This window comes from Coenobita brevimanus, chromosome 31 (genome assembly GCF_032717465.1).
Source record: "Coenobita brevimanus isolate Jiangsu-jjx chromosome 31, ASM3271746v2, whole genome shotgun sequence".
Classification (NCBI taxonomy): Eukaryota; Metazoa; Arthropoda; class Malacostraca; order Decapoda; family Coenobitidae; genus Coenobita; species Coenobita brevimanus.
Window position 1 is genome coordinate 13,049,426 of NC_136984.1, and position 23,024 is coordinate 13,072,449.

Genomic DNA, 23,024 nt, shown 5'->3' on the forward strand with positions numbered 1-23,024 from the left:
TCCTGTCCCTTAAGAAATTTGAAATAGGCAAATTTCCTCTTAAACCATAAGCATAGAGCTTCATTAGTATACCATGTCGCCATGTCATGTCATAGGCCTTTTGGATGTCCATGAACACCCCTATCATGAATTCTTTATTGGCAAATGCCTCTGAAATACAATGCTCCAAATGCAATAAATGATCTAGTGAACGTCTGTATTTAAGGAAGCCACATTGTTGATCATTTAACAAATTCTTCAACTCTAAAACAAAAAGAAGCCTGTTGTTTACCATTCATTCCATGACCTTACATAGACAAGAAGTCAACACAATAGGAAGAAATGAAGTGGGTTTCATAAGACGACCAGCCTCTTTGGGTATCGGTATGACATGCACAAAGTGCCATGAGTTTGGGAACGTTCGAGACGCCCAAATCTCATTCTACAGTGCTAACATCTTAATCAGGTTGTCCTGATTAAGATGCTGGATCATACCGTACGTGATGGTGTCTGGTCCGGGGCTGGTGTCTTTACAGGATTTAAGGGCAAGGAGCAGGTCATCTAGCGTAAACTTTTGGTTGTACGGGGAGTCTACGTCATCTGTGGCAAAGTCAATGATCTGTAGCTTAACCGTGCATTTATGATGTTGGAAACGTGGATCATAATTGGCTGAGCTACTTACATGAGAAAAACTCCTAGTGAGGATGTTAGCAACGTCCACGGGCTCGTCATAGATGTTATTATTGACCTGCAGGGTTGTAATAGGGAAGTATGGGCCTTTATTATTTAATATTCTTATGGTGGACCAGACTTTACTTAATGGTGTTGTACGAGTCACCGTGGACACAAAGGACTGCCAGGAGTCACGTTTGGCCCTTCTTATTATTCTCCTTGCCTCAGCCCGTGCCTGTTTGTATGCAATAAAATTTTCCTCAGTGGGCTGACTATCAAAAATCCTGTATCTCCTATTGCGTTTCCTTAATGCTTGTCGGCAATTCGGCGTCCACCAATGTGCTCTATGCTTTGCATGAACTGTAGAAGTCTTGGGAATAGCAGCCTCAGCTGCGTGTAATATGGAAGTAGCTACATTTTCAACCTTAACATCTATGGTCTCCCCAGATATATCTAAATTGGCGATCCTTGAGAAGGATCCCCAATCTGCTTTCTTATAGTTAAATTTTGGAAGTGGAGGGTCCGAAATGATGTCGCGTGTATAAGAAAGACAGATGGGTAAATGATCACTTCCCAAGGAGTCGTCGTATGGGTCCCATGAAAAATCTTGATGTATACCAGGGGAGGCCAAAGATAAGTCAATGGCCAAAAAGTTACCAGTATGATCATCTACACGAGTCGTTCTACCATCGTTCAGAAGACAGAGGTTGGACTGTAGTATTAGGTCTGCTACTTGCTCCCCACGACCATCAATCCTCCAGCTACCCCATTGATAGTGATGGGCATTAAAATCGCCCAACACTAACTTATTTCCAGGAAGATGTTCGAAAAGTGAATTTAAAGCATCACTATCAATGGGGCCATGTGGAGGACAGTACAGAGAGCAAATAGACAGATACGTGTTATTAAATTTTACTCTGCACGCGACAGCTTCCAGAGTAGAATTTAGAATCACTTCCGTTTGTGGGTGTGATTTGTGTGTGTAAATGGCAACTCCGTGACCTTCATATCGTCTATATGAGTGGTAGTGTCTGAACTGTGGAGGATCAGGATGATCCTCCAGGTGCGTCTCCTGTAAACAAATAATGTCTGGCCTGTGTAGTGAAAGCAAGATTGCTATATTTGGTAACTTATTCCCGACACCTCTACAATTCCACTGTAATAGAGTGAATGCGGCGGTTTAATATTTTCGTTGGGGGCCAGTGTGCAGTGTCTTTTTCTGTCGCCTGCCGGCAGGCGAGTGACTATCGGGGGACCTATCCCGGTGCTTGTTCACGGAAACCTCCATATCATCATCAATTACTAGATTCCCTGACTCCCCCGAGGAAGAGCTAACCTTCCTCTCCCTCACTGGAGTGAGAACTGGAAGAACATGAGGAAGAGATTGTTTTGTGAGGGTGGTCATGTTACTTTTATTAGGCTTGTCGGGCTTTGCTTTAGGCCGTACTGATGGAGAGGCAGCAGCAGCCTGAGAATAGGTTGAAACCTTAGGGATGTCAGTGAGAGAGTTGGAGCGGATGGGAGGTCGAGATGGAGAGGTACTGTGAGTGGCAGGAGGGAGAAGGACAAGATCAGTCTGCGTCTCTACAGAGCACATCACAGGACGGGACATTACTGCCAAAGCATAGGACCTATTCGGCGTGGGAGTTGCATGCAACTCCTTCACCTTTTTCCTAGCTTTGTTATAGGAAATGCCCTCAGTTGCCTTCACTGTGCAGACCTCCTTCTCCTCCTTCCACTTGGGACAGTCCCTAGAGGAAATGGAGTGAGTGTCCTTGCAGTGACAACAACATACCGTCTCAGATGTACAATGGTTCGCATCATGACCCTGGCTTGCACACTTGCCGCACACTGGCTGGGAAGCCCGACAAGTCTTTGCACCATGCCCATACAGCTGGCATTTCAGGCAACGCAAAGGGTTAGGGATGTAAGGCCGAACATGAACAATTTCGTATCCAACTTTGACAGAACTGGCAAAGGACACTTTGGCAAACGTCAAGACAATGGTTGCCATCTTCGTCGTTATGCCTTCTGAGTAGCGAGTAATGAATCTAGCCTCAATTACGTCTTGGTGCGCCAATTCACTTACGATTTCGTCCTCACTCATCACCATGAGATCCCTGCAAGTGACAACACCCTTGCAAGAATTCATGGAGACTGGGATTTTCGGCTCGACATCGTAAGTGTGGAATTTGCGCAGTTTCATCAAATCTCTTACTTGTGCCGAGTTAACTGTTTTGATTAGGAGATCTCCGTTCGCAAGTTTTTTTACTTGTTCGACTTCTCCTGCACAGTGGTCAATCACCTTCTTGATAAGGAAGGGATTGAGACTGGACAGGGGAGTGGAACCTAGCGCATGGAGAGTTACATAGGTCGCATTGTCCACTGGGACGTCAAGCGGGGATCGGGTCTGGCGTTCGTCCATCTGGGGGTGGTCAGTCCTGTCATGCCTACTTTTGTCAGGATCACCTTCCCCCCTGAAGGGGGAAGAGGCAGCAGGGGCGTCCGTCATAGTGACCACTCCCCCCGTGAGGGGGAATTGGGAAGAAAGAGAAAAACGACCAAGGGGCAAAGTACCTGGGGAAGACCCACCTAGGCTGAGATTACCCTCTCAAACCACTCTAGGGAGGATGCGCCTGTGTGTGACTCACACCCCAGAGCGATCAGTGGGGGGTAAACTCCAGAGGTGAGTAAGCAAAGGCAATCTCAGGAAACAGATATAGACACTTACTATATCTACTAAGGCCAGGGAGGAAAATGAGATCTAGCTAACCTAACTTTTATTCCCCTATTTACAAAACTATTGCCGGTGAGGCAGCCCTAGATCGCTATAAGAGAGAGCAACGAATACACGACTGCACTCTCCGCAACCATTCATCAAAGTCATAAAAGTATATACAGTCAGCCTTATATATAACTGGGGGGGGCAAGGTGACTCAATGGTAGAGCATCAGACTTGGGACCAGGGGATCATGAGTTCGAGCCACGCCCAGTAGCTGCCATGCCAGGAGGGGCAGCGCCCGCCTGCCACCAAGCAGAACTATATGATCTAATAAGGTCTAGCTCAGTGGAACATTTCCCTTTCTCTTTATATACAACTGAACCCCTTCATTATAAATCACCAGAAGAGCATCTCTGACTGAATCCATACCGACGATCAAAGAAAAGTTTACACATGGACAGATGCTTCAGAATCATATTTAAGATAGATTCAAAGGCTTTAGAAGTACAAATGATGAGACTGTTTTGGTGATAACAACAGGATTGATTGATGAATGGATGGAAGCAATTTTCCCGGCTATGCAACAGGTACGGTTAAATGATGCTGGGTTTCAAAGATTACGACTAAAAAGAAACAAGAAATAGACACAGAGATAAGGCTAAAATAAAAACGAAAAAGCAATCAAGTCATTAAACATCAAATAGAAAAATAATAAAAAACAGCGCATAAAAGCAAACACAAGGCGGCAGCTGACTTTTTTAGAGTTAGAAACATGCTGAATGAGAGGAAACTTCGAGAGAGAGAGAGAGACAGAGAGAGAGAGAGAGAATGTGTGTTGTTTCCAAACATTTAACAGGTGTAATAATTAAGGTAAAGCCAAAAAAATAAAAACTTGTGAAATGTGTTACCTGGACGCAATTGTCCAGCTGTGACTGGCAAAACTCCATCGTCCTTGGTTTACTGCATTGAGTTAGTGCTGGGGAGAGGAAGGAAGTTATTGTGAGATTTTGACACATGAGTGAAATGATGTGGCAGTAAAGGTTGCTGCATCCCAGCATGACCATCTCTCTCTCTCTCTCTCTCTCTCTCTCTCTTTATATATCTGAGATGAGTCATTGGATTATATATATGAAATGAGGCTTTGGGTTATTTACCCTTTCACGTGCGGATAAGTTACTAAGTTTTCTGTGCCATGACGCATTAGCTTTTCTCCCCTCCCCCCCCCACCCACTGCATGCTCCAAAAAAAGTGGATTCTCGGCTTACTTTCACCACCCAGATATATTTATTTTGCCACAAAACCCACATATTTCTATTCGTCGATGTTTATTCTACACGATAAGCAAAACACACACACACACACACACACACACACACACACTATACGTACATTAGGGCCATGTGAATAAACATTCAGGACCATACATCTCACTTCCCAGCATCATAAGTCGCATGTTCACTAAACAATCTCTACATGTTATACATCTTTGGAAAGAGAATTTTATTAGCTTTCGAATGCCGGAGGTCCCAGTTTGATACGAGGTAAGGTGTTTGAGCAATAAGCGAAAAAGTAAAACACATTTCCAACAGACAACAGATTTTTTTATATGGGGAGGTCTAGTGAAAAACTTTTCTCTCCACTGTTATATTTTTATTTTATGATCCTATGCAGAACTTCATTGGCTTTCATTTGAGACCAAACGGTGATCCTAGGCCTTTTGGTTTTCAAGAAAAATGCAAGAAACTATGTCGTGACTGTAGGGCAATTTCCTGCCTTCCTCTAAACTACTGCACATATTTCACGAATTCTTTATACACTAGATATGCACAATATAGTAACATGATTCACTGTCACTATTTTTTATAGCTGAATACTCACATTTTGTGCAGGGTAGAGGCAGTGTAGTTGATTAGAAACAGTAGCACAATCTTCGTTAGGCCAACGGCTGATAACGACAAGGAATGCTTCATAGACATCAAATTTCCTATTGCAAACACCAAATCTAATCACAACAGTCCCCAAACACTATACACAAGCACTAGTGGTATAGTGAAATATGTTGCATGGTCGGGACAGGGGTAAGAGCGGAAATTTAAAGGGATAGAACTGCACAGTACCTTCCCCACTCACAGCTCATTTGGTACTGAATAACCTGTCTGCTCTCTTGCTTGTATCAGGACTCACAGTCACCAACTCATTACTTTTGATGAGGAGCAGGGAAGCTATGACGCCTTCTAAAATTATGCCGATTGGCTGAAAACTTTTTCTCTGATGAAAGTTTTTATGCTTTAATGATGACAAAAGCATCAATTTGTATGGGCACAGCCACACCCTAATGATGACAAATGTGTCATCGTGTGCGGAAGGGTTTATATATATATATATATATATATATATATATATATACAGTAGACTCGCACAGTGCATGAGAGATTGGGTGGCCCACGACCTCGTGCACTGGGAATTCGTGCACTGAGAATACATAATCTTATGGGAAAAATTACATATGGCCGGTACCCCCTAATACCAGGACATTTTTTGGCCCTCAGAGACAAAAAAGGTCAAATTTTTCATACATTGTACTACAGACATAGCTGCAATAACAAAAAATATGAGCAGTCACCTTAACAACAGTAGACAACAGGCCTGATGGATTTAAGCAACAAGAGGTCTGAGGCACAGCAAATGCACTTACAGTGCCCCCACCACCACCCCGGCCGCACCACGGTTGTTTAACGGTTGGCAATGTTGTATTATTCCAGGCTTTGACGAAGAAATTTACGGTCTGTTGAATATTACATTTCTTCCAGAATGCAGCAACAATCATTATGGTGGGGGTTGCAGGTATGCCAGGTGAAGCAGGTGAGTCAGGTGGGGCTGTGAAGGTGGAGAGGGAGGTGGCTGGTGAGTCAGGTGGGGCAGTGGAGGACGGTGGTGGGTGAGTCAGGGGAGGTGGTGAGGGGAGGATCCTTCCTCTCCTCCTCGCTACTGCTCACATTATCGGCAATTTCCTTCATCTCTTCTTGCTTGTTTGTTTCATTCCTCATCTTGTTATGGACGTATTGGCAGTATAACAACTTGGTATTCACGAAATAAACATCATTATTATAGAAACTGGGTATCTAATCTAACTTACTGTTATTGCTGAAAACGTTATTATTGAAGCTGTTATTGGCGATATCTTTTTGTAGACTCCTCTTGAGCACCTTCTCCATGAACCTCTAGGTCACTATTGGTGCGTTGTATGGGGGGGAGGGGTCGCATGCTGATGGAAAATAGCATTTCTAAGCCACTTCTTGCCTCTACCTTGTGTTTTGTGTGGTAAACTCGCGCATTCAAGGCTTTTCATTATGATTTTTGGTCACTCGCGCACAATGCGATTCGCGCAGTGATGATGCGCACTGGGCGAGCTTACTGTATATATATATATATATATATATATATATATATATATATATACTCACCAGAAAGGAGTGTGACTTGCTTGTTGTGACACTCACAACAATGATACCCACATGACCCACGTCCCATACCACCTGCCACAGCTTGCCTCAGCATTGTGTGGACGGTCGCTGTGATGAGGAGTTTATTTGCTTATTTCCTTGCTCCTCATTTCCTCTCAGAGCTCTGAGCACGTGGTTCCAAATTAACTTTAGTTATGTCTAAGCACCCCAAAAGTGCTATGAACACAAGAAAAGCATTTATTCTAAATGAAAATCTAAAATTGTTGGACAATGTGGCGTGTGATGTGAGAGCTAAAATGCAAATGATCAGAGAAAATGAATCGGGTGTGTTTACGAAGTGGATGGTTTTCTTTGTTGGAAGGAAAAGCTAATGATGAAGGAGCAGTAATATTCATGTTTTAGCCTTTAGTGCAACATGTGGGAAAAAAAAGAAAAGGGGCTTTGTGCCCGATCTGTGTTATTAATTGACAGTCTTTGGTCGAGAAATTTCATATCTTAAGATATGCGAAGACACTATGTGTTGACAAAAATAGTTACCATAGGTAAGATAATTATGTGAGTTCATTTCTTGTGAAACATACTGTCATACAAATTACAGTATACTGCTTGGCTGACTTGTTTACTGTATTATTCATGATTACTGCATTTGTGTGTGTATATGAGAAGTGAGAAATACACAATCGCTTCATGCTGAAGACTTTTTTATATTTTTTTCCTTAGTTGTTGATGACTAATGGGTTTCAAAAATAGTTTCACACTGCATTTTATTTTTTTTTTATGAGCCGAAAGTGATTCCTGGTGAAATATGTGTGATGATGGGGGGGGCCATTATTCATGTGTCATTTAGGTAAGTAAGGACTTTCAAGAGGCTTAGTGGCAATCCTTGGTGATTAAAATTTTTATGGGGATTGTTAGGGGGGAAAACTAATCAGTTAGGTTAGATTAGAAAGCAGTATGCTCTGATGTGTCCAGTCAGTGAGATCGTATGTAAACGGGTGTTTTAACCCCTTAACCGAGGGGTGTCACTTTTGTGATGCTTGGGAGCAAGGGATCATACTGCGGGGCATCACTTTTGTGATTCTGTGTTATTTTGAATTCGCCCAGGCTTTCAAGTGGTGGCTTGTATCATCTATCAGTACTGTCTATGTCCAACACTAGTCAGCACACCTAATATCATCTGTACTCCCATCCATTGTTGACAATTTAGCCATTTCTCCCCATTCTTGACTCCCCTCCCTACCTCCCCTCCATTACCTTCTCCTCTCGCCCGCCCGGCCGTGCTACGCTAAGTAAATCTTCCCTGGAATTTACCACTGATTTCATCCATTGAAATAAGCTCTATGCCCTATTCTTATACCAAATAATATATACAAGAAAGAAATAAGGTAAGTGATAGTGCCATACACCTGGAATTGGCTAATTATCACTTGACAACACCTCACGTGCACTCGTTCGCTAACTTTTGCTGTTTATTTCCTCCTTGAAATAAGCCATATAATCTATTCTCGTAATAAAAATATATATAAGGAGGGAAGGGAGAAGTCTAAGTGATATTTACATTCACCTGGAACTACCTAATTTATAATGTATTGTCTAGATTTCCTGCCATTCATTTCATACCTATATATTAGCAGCTCTTACGAGGCTGACGTTGGCAGTAATGCACTCTCCCTAGGTAGGCCACCCCGGCCCACCAGTATCAGTTTACTGTCGTCTTTCAAGGTGAAAGTACGTCGGATTCGCGCCTGCTTAATTCCGCCGCTTTTTAGCCCCATGCAAAGGGCCCTGTGACCTCTACTCCCTACTAAACCTCGTGTGGAAAGAGGTAAAGGGCTGACAAATGATAGAGAGTGACTACAATCTTTCTGGTGAGTAAAACAGTGCAAGTGGAAATGTAAATAATGTGTAAATAATGTGTAAACAGCAAATGAAAGCAGTGAATGTAAATATAAGTGAACAGTGGAAAATAGTTTTATAAGTTACTGCAAGTGACAGTGCCTAACACAGTTTAAATAAAATAGAAATGTAAATAATGTAAATAAAATAGAGAACGTAAATAGAAATGTAAATGAGTAGTATTATAAGAATACGAGTATATATACTAGGAGTAATGAAAGTGAAAGTTTCACTCTAGCATGTATGAATATTATTAGTTATGAGAGTGAAGGTGAAAGTGACATTCACTCTCAACGCTAGTATACGGGACGAAAAAGTGAAAGCAATGTATTTTACTGAAAGAGAAATTAAATGCCTACAGTGACAATAAACTACTATTACTGAAGGAAACTTATGGATAAAGACTGAAGATATATATGTGTTATATAGTAATAGAAATATAAACTGTGAGTGTTTTTATGAATAATAAATGACAGAACACCAGCAGCGAACGATCACAAGTGGGAAGGTCATATATGCGCTTGTAATTTTCATTCCTTTCACAGTGTTTGTTTTTTTTGGAGTATGGATTCCAAATTATTTGAAAATCATAGAATAGTGTTTCTAGTGGTAATATCAGGCTGTGGTAATCATATTACGGGTTGTCGGGTAGTGTAAAGTGGAGACTTCGTTACCCAACTTCAGAGGTCTCCACAAGTCCTAAGGTACTCGACGAAGGCTCAACAAACACCCCAGGAGAAAGCTGAAGGTATGTGCCATAAGCATATATGATTTTAATAATCTAGGACATATAACTGATTTTTGGCAAATATTTTTAGAGAGTCTGTCAGAGCACGAATATGCCCGCAGGAGCCGCAAGTCAAAGCAAAACAAGCCCGCGGTTAAGGGGTTAAGGCAGACATATTTGTGATAATCTATCTTTTAAAATATTTTAAATGAAAAATATGAGGTTTCTAGAACCTAACCTCCTATTTTACGTGTTAATATATGTAATATTTTAGCGCAAAATTGATTTTCTATGAGGTTCTGCATAACCTGTCTCATGTTTACTGTAACAATGGTGGTTTGGTGGCAGACGGGCAATGCATTATGGGACTACGTCAAGGGCATGGAGTGACGTCACGTCTCACATCGCTAAATGCGTAAGACAAATTAAATGTGCGGGATTGGTATCTTTTCTAACCTATTGGTAAAAGCGAAACTTGAAAACCTGAAACATGCTACGCAAGGGACAACTGTGTGTATATATATATATATATATATATATATATATATATATCCCTTCAAGTATATACCGGTATACAATCATATCATTGGCGATACATCATACACCCTTGTCTCACTCCTTTGTTCATGTTTATGGACTCCTTTAAAAATATACGCTACACTACCAGCATTAAGAAAATTACTGTGTTCAGCAGCTCTCCATCCACACCACAGATCCGCAAAACGTTCCATAATCCTTCCTGTTCACCTTGTCTTATACCTTTTCCAGATCCATAAATGTCCCCCCTGTGGCGGGGGGGACACAACCTGGCCGCACTATGGGGTGGTACTACTACTCTGCGGCCAGGTTGTGTTAGGAAGAATACTGCCACCGTATTCCCTGCGTGTCGTAATAGGCGACTAAAAGGGGCGGGGTGAGGGGACTAGGGACCCCCTCCTCTGTTTTTTAGTTCCTAAAAAGAGACAGGCCAGAGAAAGGGATGGGGGATGGAGTTATCCCCGTACCCTGAAGATTGGGTCTATGAATGTGCGTGGATGTAGTACAATTGAGGCTAAAAGGGAGGAGATTGGGAGAATGTTTGTGAGAAGAAAGTTGGATGTGTTAGCTTTGAGTGAAACGAAGATGAAAGGGAAGGGGGAATCTATGTTTGGAAGTGTGAATGGAAGATTGTCAGGTGTTGATAGAGGAAGGGCAAGAGAAGGTGTGGCCTTGTTAGTGAGTCCGGAAGTACAGCAGTGTGTGATTGAATGGAAGGAGGTGTCATCGAGACTGATGTGGGTGAAAGCAGAAATTTGAACGTGAGTTGTGGGTGTTTGTGAGTGCATATGGGCCTGGTAGTGAAAGGGATGAACAAGAGAGGAGTCTTTCTGGAATGATGTTGATGAGTGTCTGCAGAGTTTTGGAGCGAATGTGAATGTGGTAATGATGGGAGATCTGAATGCTAGAGTGGGAAATGTAGCAGTTGAAGGCGTAGTTGATATGCATGGTGTGCCTGGAAGAAATGAAAATGGGGAACGAATGATAGCGATGTGTGTTGAGCGAGAGATGGTGATTGGGAATACGCTGTTTGAGAAGAAAGATATTTATAAGTATACATGGGTGAGACAGGAGGGTGGAAGGGTTGTTGATAGAGCCTTGATGGACTATGTGGTTGTGTCTACGAATGTAATAGGAAGATTGTTGGATGTGAGAGTTCTGAGAGGGGAGGGTGGAGGTATGTCTGACCACTACCTGGTGGAGGGAAAGTTAAGAGTAGGTAAGAGATGGGTGAGAGCTAGGAGGGTTAGGTGTGGCAGGGAGGTTTTGAAAGTGAGTGAGTTGGATAAAAGAGAGAAAAGATAGAGTATCAGGAGAAATTGAGAGATGAGTGGAACGCAGTGAAAGATCGGGAAAATGGCAGCGTGGAGGAGGAATGGCAGTTGTTTAAGAGTGCTGTGGTGGGGCATGCAGAAGAGGTGTGTGGTGTGAGACATGTGGGTGGTGGTGTAAGAAAAGGAAGTGAATGGTGGTGCGAGGAAGTAAGTATGGCTGTGGCTGAGAAGAGACGTGCATATGAAGTGTGGCTGCAGAGGAAGGATGAGATGTCATATGAAAGGTATAAGGAAAAGAGGAATAGAGCGAGAAGGGCTGTGCGTGATGCTAAAGTGGCAGCAGATGAGAGGTGGGGTAGGCGGCTGACAGAGAATTTTCAACAGAATAAGAAAATGTTTTGGAAAGAGGTGAAAAGGGTGCGAAAGGGAGAGTCTGGGAAGGAAGAACGAGTAAAAGCAGAGGATGGAAGGATGTTAATTGAGATGGATGCAGTAAGGAAGAGATGGGCAGAGTATTTTGAAAGATTGTTAAATGTAGAGGAGGAAAGGGTGGCTGAGATTGTGGCAGATAGAATGGTGCAAGGAATAAATGTGTTGGGAGAGTTGAATGATTCTTTGATCACGAAGGAGGAAGTGGAGAAGGCAGTAAAGGAGATGAAAACAGGGAAAGCTGCAGGTATGGATGGGTGTGCTGTGGAATGCCTGAAGGGTGGTGGAGTGAATATTGTTGACTGGTTAGTAAGATTATTGAATGTGTGCTATGAGAAAGGTATGGTGCCAGTTGACTGGGCAAGTGCTTGTGTGGTCCCGTTGTATAAAGGCAAGGGTGATAAGTATGAATGTACTAGCTTTAGGGGTATAAGTCTGTTGAGTGTTGTAGGTAAAGTGTATGGTAGAGTGTTAATTATGAGAGTTAGAGAGGGTACAGAGGGAGTGATTAGTGATGAGCAGTGTGGCTTTAGGAGAGGGAGGATGCGTTGATCAGGTGTTTGCTGTGAGACAAGTGTGTGAAAAGTATTTAGCGAAAGGCAAGGATGTGTTTTGGGCATTTATGGATTTAGAGAAAGCGTATGATAGAATTGATAGGGAGGCTTTGTGGACTGTTTTAAGATTGTATGGACTTGATGGTAGGTTACTAAAAGGGGTGAAAAGTTTTTTATGTAAATAGTAGAGCGTGTGTAAGAGTGGGAAATGCTGTGAGTGATTGGTTTCCCGTGAGAGTGGGGCTGCGACAGGGATGTGTGATGTCGCCTTGGTTGTTTAATATTTACATGGATGGTGTTGTAAGGGACGTGAATGCAAGAGTTTTAGGTGGTCTGAGTCTGGTAAATGTTGATGGAGGAGAGTGGAATCTGAAGCAGCTGCTGTTTGCAGATGATACTGCACTGGTGACTGATTCAGAGGAGAGATTGAGACAGTTGGTAGAGGAGTTTGGAAGGGTGTGTGAAAGGAGGAAATTGAAAGTAAATGAGAATAAGAGTAAAGTGATGAAGTGTACGAGGTTGATAGATGGTAGGGGGATGAATATAGTTTTGAATGGTGAGTTGCTTGAGGAGGTAGATTGTTTTAAATATCTAGGGTCACATGTTGCTGTGGATGGAAGAATAGATGCAGAAGTGAAGTTTAGAATAAATGAAGTAGGAAAGGTGCTGGGAGGAATGAAAAAAGTGTTTAAATGTCGTTCGCTTAGAATGGATGTAAAGAGAAGGCTGTATGAGGGTGTTGTGGTACCGACTGCATTATATGGGGCTGAAACATGGAATATGGGTGTAGCAGAGAGGAAAAGTTTGAATGTAATGGAGATGAGATGTCTGAGGAGTATGTGTGGGTGACGCGTATGGATCGAGTGCGAAATGATGAAGTGCGAAGGAGAACTGGAGTTGTTCGGGAGATGGCTGGTAGAGTTGAGCAGAGGGTGTTGCAATGGTTTGGGCATATGGAGAGAATGGATAATGAGCGATTGGTGAAAAAGATAACTAGATCTGATGTGAGAGGTGTAAGACTGAGAGGAAGATCACGAATAGGATGGATGGACAGTGTGAAGAGAGCGCTGGATGCGAGAGGGATGTCTGTTGAGCAAGGAAGAGTGGCTGTGCGTGACAGAAATAAATGGAGAGAAATTGTGAATGAATAAGTGATGACGCAGCCCTGAGGGGATATTCTCCCGCTTTTGGTCTGATCAGCTAGTCAGGTCAGGTGCGGTTAAGGGGATGGGTCTGTTATGATGTGGCAGGGGTAAACCAGTTCTGCTGTCGGGCCCTGCTGTGGATGTCACTGATTGCATTGCGCAGTTGACCCTTGTGCGTTGTGATGCAGTGAGGATCTGTCCGTTCTCCCCTTTGGGGCTAAGATGCGAATAAATGTGTTTGAATGGATGAGTAAATGGAGAGTGAGTCGTCCTGTCTCGGCTACCTCCCTTTCCTTGGGGGAAGCAGCCTAGGTATATAGATAGATAGATAGATAAATGCCGAAAATACCGTACATTCCTTCACACTTGCATTCTCCACTTTCTCACTGTAAATATTTAATCCACACATCCCCTATCACACTTGAGCCTGTATTGACCTTTGTTAAGGAAGCTCCCTAGCATCTTTTCGTTACCAGTTATTTTTGCAAACAGCTCATTAATAATCCCTTGTATGTTATTTTTGCCTTCCACGTTGGTGTTTAAAAGATAAATACAACATAAAAGGCAACAGTAAAGTAGTGTATGGGAATAAATCACTAAGGAAAAGGTATTAGGGAGTTCCCTTAATCGACTAGAATACGGGTCTTGAAAACACACTGCTCATCACTAACCAGCCATTCTGATATATTTCCCACCTTTCCTCTAATTATTCTTCCATATAAGATTCCTAAATACACTCACCAGACTAATTATACTATAGTTTTACTCACACGCATTTCTTTCACCTTTATTTTTGTACAGGAGGATAACTAAGGCATTTCTACACTCCAGTGTTATTATTTCTCATATATTAATTCTTAGTATAATTCATGAAATATACTTCTGACACTCCACGCCACGCTTACACCGGTATTCTCGTCAGTTGATGAAACTCACTAACACCATTTCCTAAGTAATTTATTTTGTTTCTACACCATACTCTCCTTGTCCGTGGTACATAAATTATTTCACGATCATTATAATTTGCATAAGTGACGTATGAAAGGATATTAACCAGCCATATCCAAAAAGAAATCGCTAAGGAAAAGGTGTTAAGGTGCTTCATTTCCTGATGATAATACGATCACATATCACATCAACGTCTGCTGCTTTAACGCTGTTTAATCTCATCACAGCATTGATACAAACAAACAAACGAATTCTGCTCACCTAACTCCCAATCAAACAGGTCCCTGAGATTAAACTTAAATGTACTATCAACATGACAGCCAAATAGTCCCGTTGACTCAGGGGCTGCCAACGTCATCACCACCATCATCATCATCATCACCAGAGTCAGCAGTGCCTTCATGATGGACGATTAAGCAGCAACTTTTCAATCTGTTGAAGAGTAAAGCTTGATTAGTCAGGTTAGGTTAGGTTAAGTTAGTGTGGTTAAGTCAGGTTGGATTAGGTAAGATTTGTTTAGGTTAGGTTAATTATGTTAGGCTGTGGTAGTTTAGGGTAATGATTTTAGGTTATGTTAGGTTTGTTAGGTTACTTTATAAACTTTAGTGTGATTAGGTTATATTAGGTTAGGTTAAGTTGGGTGTAGTTTAGGTTAGGTTGTGTTGGCCACCTCATGTTGCCCTTCTTGTTAGTTGCATTTTCTTTCTTTCTTGTTTTCGTGTGTAACTGTGTCAGGCACTTCTATCCTTCAGAATTAACTGATTTCTACCAAACTTGGAGGCAATGACCACCCTGTGACCTAGTTGTGTCTGCAAGGTTTTGGTTGCTAGCGCTACTCATTCCCGAGCAATGGCTCACTTAGATCTGGCCATCATTGTATATCAGCTAGTTTGATTATATTAATTATTTTAGGTAGGTTGTTTGTGTTGTTAGGTTGCTTTAGGTTAGGTTAGTTAGGGTTGGTTAGATTATTTAGGTTAGGTTAGAATACGACTTAATTTATTGCCTAACGAATACACGAGGGTAATTTTATTTTCTAGTGCAAGGAATAATGAAGCAAATGTTAATTGTTTCTTCCAAGAAAAAATGAAAACAAAATACCAGAGAGTTAAATTTAAGATCTGTTCGTTTTGAGATAACTGGACACACTGCATCTAAAAGACTGGAAATCATAGCTAGTTGGAAATACAGACATAAGAAGAAAGTTGACCTATTACATACTTGAAGGACTGGAAGTAACAGTAAACTCTTGCATTAAAGTTTTTTTTTTTTTTATGTGAGGAAGAAGGAACCAAAGGCCATGAGCCCGCAGTAACAGATCCCTCCAAGAGAAAAACAAAATACAGTAGAGAGCCAAATTCAAGATCCGATCATTTTGAGATGTCTGGACACACTGCGTTTGAAAGACTGGAAATACAGACAGAGGGAGACAGTTCCAGAGTTGACCTGTTCCATAAATGAAAGACTGGGAGTAACGGTTAACTCTTGCATTAGAGAGTTGGACAGAAAAGGGATGAGAGTTTGCTGCCAGACGGGTGCTACGCGCCCGTCGTAGGGGTTGAGGAATGCAAGCAGACAGTTCAGGGGACCAGTGACCATTAAGGTAGCAATAGAAAAGAGATAAAGATGCAACAGTGCGGTGAAGAGACAGAGGTTGAAGGGAGTCAGTAAGAGGAGGAGAGTTAATGAGACGAAAAGCCTTTGACTCCACCCTATTGAGAAGAGCTGTATGTGGGGAGCCTCCCCACATATGAGAGTTGTACTCCACACAGGGGTGGATAAAACCCCTGTATAGAGTCAACAATTGTGCAGGGGTAAAGAAAGAGTGGAGTCGGCTTAGCACACCCAAACTCTTGGAAGCAGATTTTACAAGAGATGTAATATGATCTTTCCAAGATAAGTCCCGAGTAAATGAAACCCCAAGCATGTTCAAAGATGATGCAGGATTAAGCTGAATATTATTAAACATTAGTGGGTATACCTGTGGAAGATTTTGTCGGGTTGATAGGTGTAAGAACTGAGTCTTAGATGCATTAAAAACATCCATATTATTTTTACCCCAGTCAGAGATACGAGCCAAATCAGACATTAGGTGTGCCATAGCCTCATCCCTTGTTTGTTGAAGTAACTGTTGAGATGGGCGTTGCGGGAACCGAATGGAAAGGTGAAGGGTGGAGTCATCAGCATATGAGTGGATAGGGTTAGATGTACAGCTTATATCATTGATGAATAAAAAGAAGAGAGGTGGTGATAGGACAGAGCCCTGAGGAACACCACTGTTGATAGATCTAGGAGAACGATGGCCGTCTACAACAGCGGCTATAGAACGACCAGAAAGGAAGCTAGCGATGAAGGCACAGATAGAAGGATAGAAACCATAGGAGGGCAGTTTGGAAATTAAAGATTTATGCCAGACTCGATCGAAAGCCTTTGAGATGTCAAGTGCAATGGCAAAGCTTTCGCCAAAGTCCCGAAAGGAGGATGACCAGGAGTCTGAAAGGTAGGTGAGAAGATGGCCAGTGGAGCGTCCCTAACGGAACCCGTACTGACGATCGGAAAGAAGGTTGTGATAGGAAAGATGCCTTAAAATTTTACTATTGAGAACTGACTCGAAAACTTTTGAAATAGAGGACGTTAAAGCAATTGGACGATAGTTGGAGGGTTGGGAGTGGTCACCCTTCTTTGAGACTGGCTGAATGAGAGCAAACTTCCAGCAAGAAGGAAAGATAACGGATGACAATTTGCTCCTAGATGGGTGCTATTCACATGCCATGGTGATGGAACGATGCGAACAGGCAGTTCAGAGGAGCAATGACTATTGAAGTAGCGATAGAAAAGAAATAAAGACTTATCAGTGCAGCAAAGAAAGAAAGTGGTTGACCGGAGCCAGTAAGAGGAGGATAGTTAGTGTGACGAAGGGTCTTTGATTCGCCTTGTTGAGAAGAGATGTTTTTTTTTTTTTTTTTTTCCAAGGAAGAAGGAATCAAAGGCCAGGAGCCCACATATTGTTTCCTCCAAGAAAAAACAAAAATAGAGCATCAGTGAGCCAAATTCAAGATCCATTCATTTCATTTCCAGATGCTTGGACACAATGAATTTGAAAGACTGGAGTAGGTAATACAGACAGAGGGAGACAGTTCCAGAAATTATCTGTTGAATATATGAGGGACTGGAAGTGGAGGTTAGCTGCTGCATTAGAGAGTTGGACAGAAACGGGATGAGAGATTGTTACTAGATGGGTGCTGCGCTTCCGCCGTAATGCTGGATGGAAGCAAGCAGGCAGTTCAAAGAAGAAGTGACCACTGAAGTAGCGATAGAAAGAGATAAAAATGCAACAGTGCGGCGAAGAGACAAAGGTTGAAGGAAGCCAATAGGAGGAGATTTAATAAAGTGAAAAGTCTTTGACTCTACCTTATTGACAAGAGCTGTATGTTGGGAGCCTCCCCACACGAGAGAGTTGTCTATGCAACCCATATATAAAGTCAACAACTGTGCAGGGGTAAAGAAGGCGTGGGATCAGCTTAGCACACCTAATCTCTTTGGAGCAGACTTCTTAAGAGAGATAATAATGATCTTCCCGAGATAAATCCCATTGGAATGAAACCCCAGTTATGTATAAAGACGATGCAGGAATGCGCTGGATATTGGTAAAAATTAGAGGTTGTTCCTGTGGAAGATTTTATCGGGTTGACAGATGTAAGAACTTAGTTACTGACGCATTTAAAACATCACTTTTACCACAATCACAGATATAAGCCAAGACAGACACTAGGTGTGCCATAGTCTCATCGCTTGCTTAATGAAGTAGCTGCTGATCTGGACACTCTGTGATGTGAATGGAAAAGTGAACAGTGGAGTCATGAGCGTTTGAGTGGATAGGGTTTAATACACAGCTTAGAACAGGGTTTCTCATTTTCTTTCTCTGAAGGTCCAATCATATTATATTCCTTCGTGGCAGAGGTCCAGATGAAAAGTCTCTTATTTATAATTAGTAATGGAATAAAACACTCTCCTTTATGTTAATACAATGGACTGTGTAGAGAGTTAATACCCTGGCCAAATTAAAAATAAGGTATAGTACTGTAGATATTTTCTTCTCCTGTTAGAAAGGTGGTTAAGTACGACAATAGAATCTACTGTTCACACTCACAAATTCTCAAAAAGACAAAATGAAACTCATCTATTGAACAATTACTAATGCCTTCCTTACATAAGCATAGTCACTTTAGCACTCCCACCACCACTTGAGCACCATACCGTGTGCCAGTAAGCAGTCTAACAATTGCCAGCTCTATCAGCTCATCATTTGAACAGGATAATGGCAACATTCTGTGGGTACTTGCAGTGCAGCTGTTAAATACAGTATTCTTGCGGCCAGGACACCCATTCTTTTGTCACCAGTGCTTATTTTTGTCGAGATGACGCTGATAATATGCTATTTAGAAATATGAAACTTTTTATGTGAGCACCTACCCACCACAAATTGACTTAGGACCTACACACAGACAGAATTGCTATGGGAGAGTTGTCTGTCGTTGCTTTGTGTTTCCACAAGTGAATTTTGGGGGCAAGAAGTAACTGGCAACTCCTCTGGTGTTGGTGGGAGGTGGTGAAACACTCAGCACGTCAGTGCACCACAGCCAAGAAACTGCTTCTCAGTGACTGCATGAAGAAGCAGTGCATTCAATTTGGGAGAGTTATCTGTCGTTGCTTTGTGTTTCCACCTCTACCAAATGAATTTTGGGGGCAAGAAGTAACTGGCAACTCCTCTGGTGTTGGCAGGAGGTGGTGAAACACTCAGCACGTCAGTGCTTGCCCAGAAGTGAGAGTGGGAGTATATGTTACCGTCGCTCCGAGCTTGCACCTCCCTCTTTTTTCATATGCATTACTATTTGCCCCGTTATTTTCCTAGAGTCGAGTTGTCATGCCTGGAAAGTACTGCTCAAGAGATGAGAGGGTCCATATCATTGCATGAAGGCAGGATAATGTCCCTATCAGCACGATTTGTGAACGTCCTGGACGCACAAAGTCGACTGTCATGAAGACTCTTGCTGCAGCGTGCGGCCTGCCACCTGATGTCATACCAGAGCACAAGCATGGCGGTGGAAAGGAGAGGCTATTTCCAGTGGTACAGATACGCTTCTGAAGAGGAAAGCAATCAAGAATCCTCGACTGACAGCAGCAGAATTCAAGAGAATACATCTCCAGCTGTTACAAGACGTCTCAATTCGAACTATCCAACACCGCTTGCAGAAGGAGCTTGGTTTGCCAAGCAGCACCGCAGCCAAGAAACTGCTTTTCACTGACTGCATGAAGAAGCAGTGCATTCAATTTGCCAAGAAGTATGCACACTGGACATCGGATGAGTGGAGAAAAGTTATGTTTTCCGATGAAAGCACATTTCAAGTGTTCCAGGTGCATTTTGCCAAGGTTCGTTGCCCTGCCTCTTGTAGTCGATATGACCCTGCTTACACGGTGCCGACTGTTAAGCACCCACAATCAGTAATGGTATGGGGGTGTTCCTCGAGTGAAATGGGAAAGGGAGGCCTCTACTTTCTTCCTAAGAACCTGATGATGAATGGTGGCCGGTGCATTCAAGTTCTGAAAGATCATTTGTTAAACTTTTTTGCTATTCATGGGTGCGACTTTTTCATGCACAATTCAGCTCCATGTCACAAGTCAAGAAAGGTGACAAAATGGCTTCAGGATAATCGGACTGAGGTCCTTGACTGGCCTGGCAACAGTCCGGATCTAAATCTGATAGAAAACTGCTGGGCAAAGATAAAGAAAATCATGGCAGAGAAGAAGACACCCAATATGGACAATCTCAGACTGAACTGACAAATTTTTGGTGCAAAGAAATGTCCTCAGATTACTCTAGAGATCTAAGTGACTCCAAGCCAAAACGCATCCAACTGGTCCTGAAAAACAAGAGAAACATAATTTCATACTAATGAATTGCATTTCATGAACGAACATTGTGCTATTCTATTATTTCTGTGTTTTTTAATACCTTGTGTGGGGAGATCCTAAGTCATTTTGCTGTAGCTATATAATGGCTGGAAGGAATAGTGGCCACTCTGTTAATCATTCGTCTCAGTAGTCTGCATTATAGCCACGAAATGGACAGGTTTGTGTTACTCCAGGTGCTAAACAATTTATAATGGTAGCCGGATGAAAACTTTATTTGAGCTGTATTTTGGGTGAAATTTATCCAAAGGTGTTAAATGTTGCGAGTCTTTCATTTCAGGAGGAAACTGAATATTCAGTGATGGAAGTTGCTGGAGTCCACACCAATGCTCGTGTGAGTCCGGATTTGGACCAAGGTCCGCCATTTGAGCACCATTGGCTTAGAACAACATTGATGAATAAAAAGAAGAGAGTTGGTGATTCGACAGAGCCCTGAGGAACATCACTATTGATAGCTTTAGGACAAGAACGATGGTCGTCTACAACAGTTGCTACAAAAAGACCAAAGAGGAAGCTAGACATGAAGGCTCTGATAGAAGGATTGAACTATAAGAGGGAAGCTTGGAAATTAAAGACTTATGTCAGGTTCGATTGAAAGCCTTTGAGATGTCAAGTGCAATGGCAAAGCTTCCGCCAAAGTCCCGAAAGGAGAATGACCAGGAGTCTGAAAGTTAAGTGAGAAGATCGCCATTGAAGAGTCCCTGGCGGAACCCATACTGACGATCAGAAAGAGGGTTGTGATCGGAAAGATGCTTTAAAATTTTTATGTTAAAAATAGACTCAAAAACTTTTGAAACACATGATGTTAAGCTATTGGGCGAGTGTTAGAGGACTGAGAATGGACACCCTTCTTTGAGATAGGCTGAATAAGTGCAAACTTCCAGCAACAAAGATGGTACAGGTTGACTGACAAGAAAGGAAGAGTTTACCTTGGCAGAGCGTAAGCACAGATGCTCAGTTCTTGAAGGCAACAGGAGGAGCCCCGTCAAGTCCATATACATTTGTTAGTATTGAGGAGAGTGATGGCAGAAAATACATGAATTGAAATTTTAATGTCAGCCATGATGAACTCAGAGAGGGGAAGTGATGGCGGAACAGCACTGGAATTGTCTAACTTGAAATTGGAGGAGAAAGTCTGTGCTTAGAGTTCTGCTTTATCAGTAGAAGAAAGAGCTACAAAGCCATCTGAGTAGAAAAGGGGAGGGAAGGATGATGAGGTAAAGTTAGAAAGATGTTTGGCAAGGTGCCAGAAAGAGCAGGAAGAGTTTCAGTTGGAGAGTTCAGAGCATTTAGTACGAATTTAATTATTTTTAGCAGGGCGAAGAACAGACTTTGCATGACTCTGGGCAGAAACATCAAAGAGATCAGATTCACGGGTGGGTTGGCTCCCATTTTTTTTTTTTAGGACTTCTCGTTGTGGACTGCATCAAAACAAACATGATTAAACCAAGTGTTTTTGCATTAGTTATAGGATATCAGAACGGAATACATGCTTCCATGCCCGAGAGAATAGTCTCCTTAATGTGCAAGGCACACTCAGATGGCTCTCGGCTATGGAAGCAGTAATCATTCCATGGAAAATCAGAAAGAACTGTCTGTGTGCCACCCAATCAGCAGCTCAAAACAGCCACAGCCGCCATTTCCTGGGAGGGTCCACAGGTCTCACTGGAGTAATAGGACAGGATAAGATGATAAGATTGTGATCAGAGGAGCCTGAAGGTGTGAAAAAATTATCAGTTTAAGCAGAATGCTTAGTTGACAGGAGGAGATCAAGTATGTTGGAACTCTTTCCAAGACAGTCAGGGATTTGGGCAGGGTGCTGTACAAGCTACTCTACAGTATGTCATTAAGAATAGAAAAGATGAAGGCTTGTTCACCAGGTGGCTCAGTGAAAGAAGAGGATAGACAAAGGCGGTGGTGAGGGAAAAGAGAAATTGGTAAGATGTGTTGCATCGTCCAAGAAAGGTAGTCAAAGAATTTTTATACTCAGTCGAGTTAAAGAAGTAAACAGCACATAATTAATATATTTAGTTCGAGAATGACACGGCAGCCGAAACAAGCGAGTAGAGAATTCAGAAGATTCAAGTTCCGGAACACAAGAGCAAGATATGTTGTTGTGTACATATACTCAACAGCCACCTTTAGTCCTGAAATGAGTAAAGAGAAAGTAGAAGAATAGAGGAAAGGATTTGCTATCAGTCGCCTCAGACAGTTTAGTCTCAATTAGGAAGAGAAGGTGAGGTTCAGAGGAGGACAGGTGGTGTTCAGCACAGAAAACGTTAGAGGAAAGGCCACGAATGTTGCGGAAATGAAGACGTGATTCAGGCAGTGGATCCAGGCATCTCACTTGGCCGTCACTGGGAGAGGAACAGATGGTGGGGCTTTGATTGTCCTCCCCCCTTCTTTGGGACTACGAGGCCTTGTATTGAGATGCCATATTGTTTTGTTTGAATTTTGAATTGGAAGTGCTGTGTGTTATGTGCATGAAATTTGGTGCTGGCTGTTAGAGGAACTTGTACTGAAGTGCATGCTGACCTACTCTCTGTGTTACTGAAACACTGAAAATGTTCAGCAAAGGAGGATGGTCAGAGACTAGTCCCGAGGGTTTATGAAACGGGAGCTCCAGCTCTCCCTGTCATCAGCTTTCCATTCACCTTGGGAGTACCACCCTGCATGAGTGGTGTGGGGAGCCTCCCCACACATGAGA

General features: G+C 42.4%; 1 protein-coding gene across 2 annotated transcripts in view; it reads right to left on the reverse strand.

Annotated features, from left to right (window-relative positions):
- The window catches only part of LOC145395417 (uncharacterized), a 386,864-nt gene that overhangs the window by 352,642 nt on the left and 11,198 nt on the right, over positions 1-23,024 (reverse strand). For both annotated transcript variants that reach the window (XM_080269022.1, XM_080269021.1), the window contains exons 2-3: positions 14,609-14,779; positions 4,282-4,349 (exon numbers count right to left, since the gene is read on the reverse strand). In XM_080269022.1, the coding sequence (XP_080125148.1) occupies positions 4,282-4,349; positions 14,609-14,750 (210 nt within the window). In that variant the 5' untranslated portion in view covers positions 14,751-14,779. The remainder of the gene's footprint in view (positions 1-4,281; positions 4,350-14,608; positions 14,780-23,024) is intronic.